This window comes from Chenopodium quinoa, unplaced genomic scaffold (assembly GCF_001683475.1).
Source record: "Chenopodium quinoa cultivar QQ74 unplaced genomic scaffold, ASM168347v1, whole genome shotgun sequence".
Lineage (NCBI taxonomy): Eukaryota > Viridiplantae > Streptophyta > Magnoliopsida > Caryophyllales > Amaranthaceae > Chenopodium > Chenopodium quinoa.
The window spans coordinates 474232-488193 of record NW_018742206.1 but is presented as its reverse complement, the minus strand read 5'-3'; the positions used below and the strand labels follow the sequence as shown (position 1 = coordinate 488193).

The following is a 13962-nucleotide window of genomic DNA, read 5'->3' as shown; positions in this document are numbered from 1 at the left end:
TAGAAAGTCCTAATTCTATTTGAATTGAAAGACGTTCAAAGATAGACAGATATTGTTTTCGTGCCTCATAGTTTTTATCCAAATATTACAATGTTGGATAGCTATTAAAATTATCTTTTCAATGATATATTATAATATTATTTCCGAGTTATAACGAAAAAGATATGAATGAAATGTCAAACTCTATCCAAAACTGACACCGTCCCACTATTTCGGCCATATCTTTTATTCTAAAAAATATTATAATATGATTCTAATTTGGTTAGAAAGTAGACTTCAACAGCTTTCCAACTCCATATTATTTATCTTATTCCGATTTCTGGATCAAAAGATATGATAAAAACAAAAACCGCAAAAACTGTTGTCTATCACAAGAGTTTTATCCGATTCGAATTCTTATCTTTTCTTGATTCTTCGACCCTTTTTTTCCTTTATAAATAGAGTTCATATCTCCCCTTTTTCAATCATCAACACGCTTGATCATCAAATCATTCTCTCTTCCTCTCTTTTACACCGCAAATCATTCTCTTCTCTCTCTCTCTCTCATATTCTAAGCCTTAAACCTATATTCTTAATTACACCATTCTTCCTTAAGCACTCCAAGGAGTCCATACTTAACCTGAGGTTTCGTCCTTAAACCAAGGCCTGACTGAGGGTTTGGACCAAATTTAATCTAATTTTTATTTAATTTAATTGTTTCAATTTGATTTATATTTTAATTAAAGTTACTAACAGTTTATTCATGATGTAGCAATTCAAGGAAACGCGGAAAGTGAGTAATTAATCACTTAATTACTCTTATTTTATTCTTATTGCTAGTATCATGATTAGGTTTTTTTATATTTGATTTGAATAACGTTATTATTGTTAAATTATTTCCAATATTAATGTTTATTCTATTATATTTATTGATCACCACATTGCATGTTTAAATGGAATATGTGATTGAAAATCACGCCTAATAAGATAATTTGATGACCGGTTTAGGTTCCTTTTTAATCTTGTTATTAAATCAAGTGATCACGATATTTTAGAATTATATGTTGCATTAATATTCAACCAATTTAGCTTAATAATAGTTTGGAGCAAATTGAATATTTTGTTTGTATGCCTTTGAGATCGCAGGAGTCACTTTTCACAATAAGAATCGAGTAGAGGCCACTACGAGCGAATGTGACTCCATGACTCACTTCGTACCATCATCCCCGATCTTCCTTTCGTGGTTCCGAACCATATGGAGTTAGTAATCTCATGGATTATGAATGGGGTGTAACCTTCACGGGTCAATCGTTGTTACCTATCGTTGCCCCTTTATTTGTGGTTGCCTTTTATGATCTGTGAACGGTTTACAAATTCCTTAAAAACTTGTTGGTGGCTCCCTACTTTCCTTGTCCCTAATCATATATGTCAATTCCCACTTCCTATGAGTGCCAAGCATATTCACAACATGCTTTTAACGTAGACGCACTTCGAACGACGCCTACAATGATGAACCACAATGCAAGGGTTCAAAGCCATAATTCTGTCAAAAAGTAATGTAACACAACTTTAGATTAACCAAACCATGATCATCACAATCTATTTTAGTTATGATTACATATGTTTCACAATCTATTTTAGATATGTTTCACAATCTATTTTAGTTATGATTAACACACATAATTCAGTTATTATCACATATGTTTCACTATTTAATTTAGTTATGATTAACACAATATTCAGTTATGATTAACCATGATCATCACACATAAACAACACTTAAATCAAACACAAATAAAAACATTAAAAAGATTGATAAATAAGCATAAACCATTCCAATTTATCATTTATAAACATCCACCACCAAAAACCAGCATTGTTATTTGTTTACAAACCAGACATAATTAAAATGAAACTAAACAATGTCACGGCAGTGACAAAATTACAAAAGGCCCTACATTTTGTCACTCCAAAAGACTACCGTCCCATGACATTGAACAAGCAACTAAAACACCATAATTAGCTTAACTAAGCAGCATCATGACTATACATCCATTCCTAATCAGCTGCTCCAAAAAAAGACCCCCCCTTCCTACCCTACCCACATCCTAGGTTCCCTAATCCTCCTTGAACAGCAGAGGGAATCCGTCGAAGTACACCGTCATGTCTTTGGTCATCCAGGCGTGGAAGTCCCTGCCCCCATGGAAGACGATGTCCTTCAAAATCCACTCCGCCACTTCACCATGTGGGCCATAGAAAGGGAGACGGAGAGCCAAGTGACGGAGGCGCCACCAAATTCCCACTTCTTGCACACCAGCTGGACGTTGACTTCGTCCTCCCAGTTAACTCTGCTGAAGATATGGGTTATGAGGAGGTCTTGTTGGCTGAAGATAGGGTCAGCGTGCCCAAGAGTGTCCATACCTAAGGCCACATCAAGGTACATATCATTTTCCAGCTAGTTCAACTGTTAACCCCTGTTTTACCCACACACCCATTACATTAAAACCCTAACCTAAATTGCAGATTCTCAACCCGGTAACAAAAATTTATATGATCAACTATGTTTTTCATGGTCTTTACACATTAACAACACAAAATCATGCAAATTTGAGAAAAAAAAACTCATAATTCAAATTTTTATACACAACTATCACTATCAAAATTTAACACAAAACAACAAAGAAAAGGAATATACCTTCTTCTGAGTAAAGCTTGGCGTACTTGTAGGAGTTACACTCTAAATCACCAGGCCACATTAATGAACACACACGAATTAATATTACTCTCTGTTTAGGGTTTTTCTGAAAGAAGATGAAAATTATCTTTCTAGCTTCTTTTAGATTCTTTATATAGGAAGAAATGAGTGGTGGAATGACATTTGCCTTTTGAGTTCGCATGCCAAACGAAGCTAATGATGGCCTTTTGTTTTCTCGAGGCGTTTTGCTGACAGATTTTTTTTTAAACACTTAATTTCGAAGTAACCTGGAGTAACAGGTTGAAACCGGAAAAGTAAACTGCACTGATGGTCATAGTACTCCAACTAATACATTTATAAGTTCAATACCTTAAGTGATACAAATTGCAAAGTTTAGTACCTTGTAGTGTATATTACTCGAACTTGATCTGTAATAAATTTTGCCTAACCTTTATTAAAAAAAAAATACAGTAATAATAGAAAAAAAAGGTTCATCTCCTAAACCCAGTCTCCATTGTCAATATTAAAGGGGCTTCCATCGGATTTCACCGGTGGAAAGCCCCAATTTTTATTTTCTTTTAAGGTTTTTGTTTTAGGTTACAATAATGTCTCCCTCGAAAAAAAGGGTTTTTCTCCTTCGAAAGTTAAGGTTTTTTCGAGCTCCTTCGAAAGACAAGGTTTTTTCGATCTCGTTCGAAAGACAAGGTTTTATTTGTGCTTAATTTGATCTCCGGTTGTGCAGGGCTCATTATCGGTCATTGTCAATTGTAGATGCCGTATGACTTATATTAATGAAATTTAGTGTCCTTTAAGATTTAAAAAAAAAAAAAAAAAAAAAAGGTTCCTTTTCAAAATAATAATAAAAAAAAAAAGTTCATACAGCAATAGAGTATACGCAAGTTAGCCCTATAAATAGCAATCTAACCGTTGGATATTCACATCACTTCAAAATTCTGTAAATCCGCCTTTTTTTATGTTTCCTTTCATCTTCCTCTCTCTTTCTCTTCCTTTCTGGGTTTCTTTGTTCATCTTCAAATTCTCTCTCTTAAAAATTAATCCTAAAGTAATACTAGTACTAATTATGGTTTCAACAAGAAATCAGAAGAAGCAATCTCACCCTTCTTCAGATCACCAAAAATGGGAAATTATCTTCAATGCCCTTCAACAAATGCTTCGAAAACAATCTTCCCAAATCGATGTTCTCCTCGAACAACGCCAAAGTCTACAAGAACGCATTCAACTTCAGTATCAGCGTTGGAATTCTGATGTTCGCTTCTTAGAAGATATTATTGCTCAGGTTTCTTTCACCCTTCAATTTCCCCCAATTTTGGTAATTAGGGTTTTTGAATTCATTAACTTTTGTGATTTTGCAGAAGGAGAGACAATTGTCGTTGTCTGAATCTGAGAAAAGGCTTGAAATCTCTAAGGCCGATTTTCTGCTGGCTTCTAAGAAAAGGGAAGCATTGGTTAATAATCGTAAATTAGGTATCTTTCTTTTCGATAATTCTCGCTAGGGTTTTTATTTACTCCGTATTTATTTATTTATTTTTGTAAAAAAAATGTTAACGGTATGATTGTTAGTTGTTATGGTATAATTTATATTTGTCATAGGGTATGATTTTCCCCTTCATCTTACTTTTTAAAGAATTTGGAATTCAGAAATTGTTGAATTTTATTCTGGAATTTCAATTTCTTTGTTGGGGTTATTTTAATGTTTGGAAGCAGTCAAGTTCCATCTCTGCAATAATGCAATTTGTAATACTTAATTTCTGTTTTATATTTATTTATTTATTTATTATGAAAATGTTTAGGGGTTAAAAAAAGAATATAATAAGCGTTGGGAAACACTCACTTTATTTATTTAAATGAGAATTTTTACTTAATTTTGTTCCCACGAATCCTGTACTCATCATTTGTTGAGCTACGTCATTGTAATTGAATGATTGTCCATCCTTATATATAGTTCTATGTCTATGTTGCTTCAAAGTTGTCAAATTTGATCGAATCATTTGCAAATGAAATTCAATTCATATTTTTTTTTATGACTTGCATCTTCTTTTTTCACATTGTACTGGAAAATATGAAGTATTGTTTGTTGTTTAATGTTTAATGTTGATATAATGCAGAAAATGCCCGGAGTGAGTTGGATGATTTTAAAGCCTGGTTTGACATCCTGTCTCATAAATGCCCTGATAAAGAGGTAAGTTATATTGCAATCTGCTATCTGTGAATCTGTGATTGCTGCTGGTAAATTGACTGATATCACCTTGTATCTAACAATACCTTATCTGCCTTGTAGGACATCACTCCCAATAGAATCTATGAAAGTCTGAAAACAAATGGTGGTGGACAATCTGGACATATCAGCTCTAATGGGGCATCAAAGCATCAATCTAAGCTTGAAAAGGAAGTGGCGACTCTAAAACAAGAATATGAGAAGCTTTCTGTGAAACACATGTCTGAAACATCTGCCCTCAAGGATGAAAACAAATTTGTTTGGAATCAATACAAGACGATGGAGGGTAAATACTCTGATCAACTAAAGACTAAGAATGATGAAGTTGCTCAAGCAAATGAGAAGATCACAAACCTCCTCAATAATATGGAACAACTGCAGTCGGCAAATGTAGAGAAGGATGAGACTGTTGCAACTCTAAGGGCCAAGGTCACTAAGTTAGAGGCTGAAGTGAACAAAAAAGATGGAGATATTTCCAGACTCACAAAAGAATTAGAGTTGCTAACATCTAAAAACACTGATGGTGTACCTTTGCTAAATCAGTGCTCTACTGAGTTTTCATCTTCTGGATTGAAAGTTAGAAGAAGCAGCAGACAAAAAGAGATTGCTGATCTAAACGAAGAAGCAACTGCTGTTCAGCTGCGGGCTACCATTTCAAGTTTGAGAGCCAAACTTATTGAGTTGGAAGCAGGGGGAAACCCAAAAAGTGAAGAAAATTTCAAACTGTCAAAGGAATCAAAGTTGCTAAGTTCGAAAACCCCTACTAAAATACCTGTGTTAAAACGCTGCATGAATGAACTATCCTCTTCCAGAGATAGGGGCATGAAAGGTGGAACTGCTGCTGTGGAGGAAGAATCATCTTCTATGCAACTTGAAGCTACAATTGCAACACTAAAAGACAAAATCAGTGAGCTGGAGGCTCAGTCAAACCTAAAAAATGAAGAAATATCTGCACTATCTAAGGAATTAAAGTTAATGAAATCTAAAAGCGCTGCTGATACACCACCTGTTTTAAACCAGAGTCGGCCATCATCTTCCAGGCCGAGAGGCAGAGAAAACAGCAAGAATTGTGAGAGTGCATCTTTGAAGGAACAAGCATCATCTTCACAGCTGGTCACCAAGCAAGTAAGTAGACCTAGACTGTCATTTATCCCCTCTGCCTCCCCTCCCCTCCAAAAATTTGTGCAAAAGTACTTTCCATCTTGCATAAGCTCATTAACTTTTCCATTTTACTTGCACATTTTTTTTTACTTTGTGTTCAATCGGTTGTCTGTTGTTTGTGCTGTCTCTCAAAATCTCATGAGTTTGCGCTTTTAATATTTAAACATTCCTTTGTAGCAATTGTTCAATAATTTGTGGGAAAAGTCTCCTGTTTATGGCTTCTATCCTGAACGATTTTCGGACACCTACGATATTGTTTTTGGCTTGGAACAGTAGGTTAGATGGGAAATTTATTGTTGAAAATCAAAATACCTATCACGAATCTAGGTTAGACAGGAAGTTTATTGGTTATTTATTCTTCCAAAACTTGTTGGAGGGCCATACTTTGTCTATTCTGTTCTTCGTAGGTTCCAAGCAATGAACTAGGGGGTACTTGTTTTGTCATTACTTAAATGGGAATTACATTATGAAATTCACCATACCTACCATGAATCAACTCTGCACGGAGATAGGAACATATGTAAAAGGGACAGGAAACCAAAATTTCACAAATTTATGATGTGAGATCAATGATATGACAAGGAATGACAATAAAATTTTAATATATGAAATTTTTTGATAAAATGTATGTAAGATTCACCTCCATAACATCAAAAGTGCTAACAAATTTACAAATGTGCAAAAATAAAGAAACAAGTAGTTAACTTTGCTTACCAAAAAAAAAAAAATCAATCAGTTGATGAACTTTGAAAGTTAATGAACTAGAATCAAATTAGTTGGATGTAGATAATAATTCAATTTACCAGATTGGTATAAAGAAGCTCTAACCACATTAATCTATCCGGGTCATTTGGGCACATATATTTGTCAAAATGGAGAAATTATGAATTGATTACTTGATAAAGTGATATCTATTTCAGATTTTTTTCTTTAGCTATACAATTATGTTTTCCATTTATCTTCAGATTTTATAAATAAGGAAAAAAAAGGGGATAGTGAAAATAAATAGCATTATAGGCTAGTAGCAATGCCATCAATTTAGGAAGGCTAAGAAGGAAGAAGCAACAATTACTAGCTAGTAGCAACTCCATTAATTTAAGAGGGCTAAGAAGGAAGAAGCAATAGTAATTCTAGCAATAAGTGGCTTGTTTAATTGCCTTGACAGTGTTGATTTTGTTTATGATGAAATTAGAGCATCGGAAGGAATAAAGGATAAAAGGAGAGAGAGAAATAGGATTTTTTCTTAATCAAGGGGATAGGTTAATTAACTAGGTGAAGGAGGAAAAAACAATGGTGATGCTAGAAATAACTTCCTTGCTTGTAGTGAAAATGAGATTTAGTTGTTTGAGGCTTTGATCTCACAAGGAAATTGAAGCATTGGCTATTAAACGGTTAAAAGGAGAGAAAGAGAGAAAATTATTTAGGTGAAAAAGGTGATGCTAGAAATAAGTGCCTTGCTTGTAGTGAAAATGAGATTTAGTTGTTTGAGGCTTTGATCTCCCAAGGAAATTGAAGCATTGGCTAGTAAAAATGGTTGTAAGGAGCAAAAGAGAGAAAATGGGATCAATTAGGGAAAGGAAGAAGCAACAATGATACTAGTGATAAAGGCCCGGCTTGATTTCCTAAGTGTCATTGATTTATGTGGTGAAAATGTGTTTTAGTTGTCTAAGACTTTGAGGGGAATTAGAGCATGAGCTAGTAGAACGATTAAGAGTGAGAGAGAAATTTAGGCTTATGAGGAGGTAGCAATAGCGATACAGGCGATGAGTACCTTGATTTGTCTATGGTGAAAATGAAGTTTAATTGATTTAGGCTTTATAAGATCACAAGGGATTTAGAAAATTTGGGTAGTAGAAAAGTAAAAAAGAAGAGAGAAACTGGAATGTGTCTAAATATAGGGGAAAAAAAGGGGATTGTTACTTTGTCTACGATGAAAATGTGTTCTAGTTGTTTGAGGCTCCGGGCTTTAGAGGGAATTAGAGAATTGGCTAGTAGAATGGTGAAAAAGGGAAGGGAGCGTGAAAGGAAGTAGCAATAGCGATACTGGCAATAAGTCTTGGCATTGTTGATATGTCTATGGGTGAAAATGAAGTTTATTTGATTGAGGCTTTAAGCTCTCAAGGGGGTGAAGAATTTGGGTGGTAGAAAAGTAAAAAAAAAAAAAAAGAGAGAAATTGGAATCTGTCTAAAGGGGAAAAAAGGGGAATTAATTGGCTAGTAGAATGGTGAAAAGGGGAAGGGAGCGTGAAAGGAAGTAGCAATAGCGATACTGGCAATAAGTCTTGGCATTGTTGATATGTCTATGGGTGAAAATGAAGTTTATTTGATTGAGGCTTTAAGCTCTCAAGGGGGTGAAGAATTTGGGTGGTAGAAAAGTAAAAAAAAAAAGAAGAGAGAAATTGGAATCTGTCTAAAGGGGAAAAAAGGGGAATTAATTGGCTAGTAGAATGGTGAAAAGGGGAAGGGAGCGTGAAAGGAAGTAGCAATAGCGATACTGGCAATAAGTCTTGGCATAGTTGATATGTCTATGGGTGAAAATGAAGTTTATTTGATTGAGGCTTTAAGCTCTCAAGGGATTGAAGAATTTGGGTGGTAGAAAAGTAAAAAAAAGAAGAGAGAAATTGGAATCTGTCTAAAGGGGAAAAAAGGGGAATTAATTGGCAAAGGAAGAAGAAGCAATACTATTTATAGCAATAATGGCCTTCTTGATTGCCTAGGCATTGTTACTTTGTCTAAAGTTTTAGGCTTTGAACTGTAAAGGAAATTAGAGAATTGGGTAGTATAACAGTGAAAAGGGGAAGGGAGTGTGATAGGAGTTGGGATCTGTCTTAAAATAGGAGAATTACGGAATTTTTAGTGATATAGTTCCCTGCTTGGTTGCCTTGTCGCTGTTGATTTGTCTATGGAAAAACTGAGTTATAGTTAATTGAGGCTTTGAGCTCACAAGGGACTTAGTGAATTAGGTAGTAGAAAAGTTAATAAGAGCAGAGAAATTGGGATGTGTTTGAATGTTAAACAAATTACAATTATCAGATTCATAGTAAGTAAAGAGACTAAAGACGCGTGCCCAATTTAAATATACGCTCAAATAGCAATTTGTTTTTTTTTTTTATTTTTTTTCTTTTTTTCCCCCACACTTTAGTTGACTACAACAACACAGAATGATTAATTGTTGTCAACGCTCATCACAATCTTAAAACAGCTCACATGGCTTATTAATCAGAAGTTTTGTGTAGTGGTACAAAATGCACGTCCATAGGATGTCTTTAAACTTTCTAGCTGTCCTAAATTTTCTTGATGTATCCTGATCTCCCTCTAGTTCCTCATACCAACATATAAGTGGACTTTCAGGTACTTAAGGCATCTGTTGCCAAAAGGTTAAAAATGAAAATTAGAATTACTGAAGTTAAATTGTAATTTTAGGAATTATTTATAGCCTTTGTTATCTTCAGGCTTATCAATATTGTATAAGCCCAGATTGGTTTTTGTACGTATAGAACATATATATATATATATATATGAATCCTGAGTTGTATCTGTACCTTTATAGCCATGAATTACTCAAGTGGTATCGTAGAATTGAAAATTATTCTTGTCAGAGGTAGTTCAAGGAGAATATTTAGCCTATAACCCCTTCTTTGTTTTGCTTTCTACTTACCATTTTCTGTTCCATTGGGCATCAAACTCATTAAAATATACGAAGTACTTGTATTTCATTGCTAGAAATGAACTGGTGTTGCCTAATTCACTATTTCTTCTGTTAACAATCTAGAATGTGCTAATAGGTACGTGCTACATGATACAGTGTATCTAATTACATCTCTGCACCCATTCCATGTATCAGAAGAGGTACATGCTACATGGTACAGTGTTACATTCTTGTACCCATTCCATGTATCGGAATGCAGGATTCAACCATCCTAGTCAGTCTGTAATTATGCTGCATCAAACCGGTGTACAAAGCCGGTTTTAAACCGGTGCCCATTTGCATTTTTGTACTAGTGCTGTCTTGTGGAATTTTGGCTGATACATTTTTCATAAAGTGTGATGGCTTTTCCATGTAGAAATTAATGTAGGTCTCATTTTTAATTTCGTACTATTTTGTTAGTGGGCTGGACCAATGGAGTTTAAATAGATGCAATTTAGGGTGACTAATTGCAAATTTGCAGACAACAATTGTGAACTAAAGCTCAATCTTTTTTAATCTTGGCTTTCCACATATTCCCTCCATTTTCTTTTGAAGTACTCAATTACAGAAGACTCTTTTTGTAAGCCAGAGATGGATCAAGTAAGAGGCTGAAAAGAAGTGTAACTATTGTATGATAAGGGGATAAGATGGTTAACTTTATTTGTCAAATAAAGACTAAAGCAGAAGTAGGTACATCGTTCATCAAATAAAAATATATTAAAATGGAACGTGGTACATCAATATAAAACAAAGGTAGTACTATACAAGAGCTTTTGGAATTTGGAGATATTCATGAACATCATTTAAGCTTTAACTATTCCCTTGGTATTTGAATACATCAGTTTAACCAGCTTTAATTATAGGAGGGTGATTTGAATGAAACAAAATGTTGCAAGTGAGATTTGTATGGGAATAAAAAATTATAAGAAAGAGAAACAATAGGTAAATACTAAATAGTATATTCAAAATTAAGGGATGTAAAAAACGAGGGGGGGGTACAGAGAGATATTTGTAAAAGAAAAACAATAGTAGATTTACAAAAGAGGAAATGATGCACTTAAATAAATGGCCAATTACAGGAATTGATGCACTTAAAAAGACGACCGATTATTGGAAGTACACTTTTGGAGTATATCTTTGGCATTTGATTCATAACTATACATAGCATATTTTTGAAAGAAGAATACTAAGTGCCATGGTTTAGCATTATTGCCTATGCTACTGAGTGGTTTAGGATTATTACCTATGCTACAGAGTCAATCCTGGATCTGTAAGAAATTAGTCAGCCAAGGCCTATATGAGCATTGCATATATCTAACATGTTCAACATAGATTCTTGCAGTGAAGTCCAAACAAACTATGGTAAAGGGCACTTGAATTAATATACAGTTGACAGAGTTCAGAGAGAGGTGGTCAATCTTGGATGTTATACAGTTGGGCAGTGTCATCTAGGTTCTAGCATTTGTCATCTTACTGCAGTATGATCCCCCTTTGATTCCGAGCAGCGTGTAATATATCTGTGAAATCTTGTGGGTTATGGTTCTATGTCAAATGAGGCCTTGATTGGATGCAACTTATTGTAAAACTTGATGGCATTAGTTTGGTTAAGTAGTTATTGGGGTCTGTTCTGAAATTTCAGATCATTTTTGTTATGCGCTTTGTGTGAAAGCCAATAGTGAAGCACATGAGCCCAAATTAGGAAATTACTTCACATAGCGGGGACTGCAGCTGTCTTTATTCTGATAGAAAAACGTAGGTTTCCAGGAACAAGGTATTGTGACTATATTAAAATCATCTGCATGAAGCCTGTTATACATCTATGAAATAAAAATAAAACCTAAGAAGATAGAATATGCCCATTAGCCCATCTATCAAATCTCACCATAAGACATGTCTCACTATGTTGATGCAAACCATAGTTCTACCACTGAAGTTTGAGTTTTACGTTGCTGTTTTGATATCTTATTGTTTTTTATATTGCTCCAGAATGGAAGACTTTCCGTAGTATCTGTATATGCAAAATATTTTTTAATTTATGTTGAATTAGTTTCAATATAATGCCTAGCAGTCTCGCATACTAGTAGGCTAATAGCTGTAGATGATTTTGATTGGAAGGGAATGGGATAACTATTTTTCTTCCCTTTCTAATAATAGATCAATCCTTCAAATGCTAGAAAGATTTACACTATGTATGATCATAGTGAAGGAAAAGGGAGGAGAAAAGGGAGGGGTGAGGGGAGGGAGAGACTGACGTTTCATTTTCCTCCCAACTCTCTTTAACATTGGTTGGATTTGGTTTATTGAAATGTCTTATCAAAATAAGAGAAAGTATTTCCTTCCTTTTTCCTCCAAAATTTCCTATACAAACATAGTGTTAAAAAAAGATGCAAGCTCACTCTTTCCCTTAACTCCTGGTTTTTCCCTCCCAAACATACTGAAGTTCAAATATCATACTCTCAGTAAAGTTTGGGATCATTGGAGTCAGATATTCTAACTTAGTTTCACTTCAATGATCCTAGTAGGAATTTGGATTCAGGTGCTGGAGAGTTTGCTCATTATATGAAGAGTGTGATTCTGGATAATAGTGAATCGTCAAATACACATATATAAGAACTTTTTCTCTATATCTTGAACACTTAATGAAAATTAAAACCATTTTGGTTAAATCAATTGTGGGTTTTCTATGGAATTATGTCGTTCAGAGGGCAGTAGACCCGAGGGAGGTGAATAACGTTCATCCCTTACATGTATGTTTCATTCTCCAGTATGTAGCAAGTAAACTAGTTTTGAATCAATTACTCTCTGAGAGGAGGATGAGCAGGAGGGAGGTTATACGTTCATGCCTTGCACTCATGTATGTTTTGGTTCTGCAGTTATAGCAGGCTGTCTCATGGTTCTCAATGGGTAGTTATATAGTATAGCTAAAAACAATTTTGTTTCCTGAACCAAACTAGTTTTGAAATTAAGTTCCATGATGTGTGCTCTCTGTATGCATAACCCTTTTATTTTTTATTTTTCCTCAATAACCAGAGTGGTTCACGGTCTAAGAGAAAGCGAGATATCATAAGTATTGAGGAAACACCAAAGTTATTCACATCCCAGTTTAAGATCCCAAAATTGAGGAGCCAATCTCCTCGTGGAAGATGACATTCCTTGCTGCCTCATTTGCTTCTCCAGAAGGGAAAAATTGTACAGATTTCTATCAGGTTCATATTTTTGGTAGTGGATTAGCCGTAATTATGAGTTTTTTTCCACTACGAGTAATGTAATGTTTATACTTCCCATCTGCCCCAAGAAAAATATAGAATAGGGCTGTAGATTTGTACAGATCCCTTCTGATGTACTAATTTAGACAACTAGAACAGCATATGTAAGCTGTAAGCTGATTCTTTTGTGTAGACAAGAATTACTCTGTAAATGCATTATCATATTGAGGAATCAGGTTTTTTTTAACACTTGTGATTTGTGAATGTATGGTGTCCCTTTATTTTTCTTTCTTTTAAAAGCCTGTTGGGTGGCCCGAAAAAAAAAATCACAAGCTAACATGGCGGGATGACTATCTGTGGCGCCAAACCTGTGGCCTCTAAGATGAACTTATAGTTGAGTTTGTGGTACTTCATGCTTATTTTACACATGTTGGTTGTTACTTTTGTTCTTTTTGGCCTTTTGTTTTTATAATTGCATAATTAAAAAATAATACTCCCAGTTTTCTAGAATAATTGTATTACTTTGACTAGTCTACAATCTCTACGTATCAATGTACATCTTTAGCAATCAACTTGTTATATACACTAATCTTGGGTTAGTTAGGTGTGCGGGCACATCCGTGTGTATATAACAAATTCTAAAAATATAATAACTAAACCATATATTTGAAAAGGTTATAAGAAGTTGATATTATGAAATCTAAACAACATTTTACATAACAGTTCAAGCCCTACCAACTACATTTGCTTAGGAGTAGAGAGATTTTCTTATCTTCTTTCCCCCCTTTTGACTCTCAAGCGTTGACCTACGGAGATGAACTGATTTTACATATTAGAAGATAATCACCATATTAAACAAAATTTGTTTATCAAGTACGGAGTATCAAAGAGCATAATCGTAAATAGATCAACAAAATCTCCAATTAAAATAAAATTTTCGTAATTATATAAAAAATTGCCGTCAGCTGACAATCTTGACAAGTTTACCGTCGAATTT

General features: G+C 34.5%; 1 protein-coding gene and 1 long non-coding RNA gene across 6 annotated transcripts in view; one reads left to right on the top strand and one right to left on the bottom strand.

The window, feature by feature from the left end:
- Positions 1 to 1789: 1789 nt before the first annotated feature.
- The window catches only part of LOC110733508, a 29840-nt gene continuing 17667 nt past the window's right edge, over positions 1790 to 13962 (bottom strand). The window contains exon 4 of one of the 4 annotated variants that reach the window (XR_002513647.1): positions 1790 to 2453. This is a non-coding gene — a long non-coding RNA (uncharacterized LOC110733508). Of the gene's footprint in view, positions 2454 to 13293; positions 13785 to 13962 lie in introns of those variants that run through there. The other 3 variants (XR_002513642.1, XR_002513641.1, XR_002513645.1) reach the window with 3 other exon arrangements.
- On the top strand, positions 3334 to 13214 carry LOC110733474 (paramyosin-like). Of its 2 annotated transcripts, XM_021913538.1 has the most exons (5): positions 3334 to 3971; positions 4048 to 4159; positions 4801 to 4874; positions 4974 to 6035; positions 12790 to 13214. In XM_021913538.1, the coding sequence occupies exons 1-5, from the start codon at positions 3648 to 3650 to the stop codon at positions 12904 to 12906; spliced, it is 1689 nt and encodes a 562-aa protein (XP_021769230.1). In that variant the 5' UTR covers positions 3334 to 3647; the 3' UTR covers positions 12907 to 13214. The 2 variants fall into 2 exon arrangements, with proteins under 2 accessions (XP_021769230.1, XP_021769222.1); XM_021913530.1 differs by lacking the exon at positions 12790 to 13214 and having other exon boundaries at positions 4974 to 10745.

Coding starts and splice junctions, on each gene's coding strand:
- LOC110733474 (XM_021913530.1), top strand. CDS start 3,648: ATGTTTCCTTTCATCTTCCTCTCTCTTTCTCTTCCTTTCTGGGTTTCT. Junction 4,160..4,800: donor GGTTAATAATCGTAAATTAG/GTATCTTTCTTT, acceptor GATATAATGCAG/AAAATGCCCGGAGTGAGTTG. Junction 4,875..4,973: donor ATAAATGCCCTGATAAAGAG/GTAAGTTATATT, acceptor TCTGCCTTGTAG/GACATCACTCCCAATAGAAT.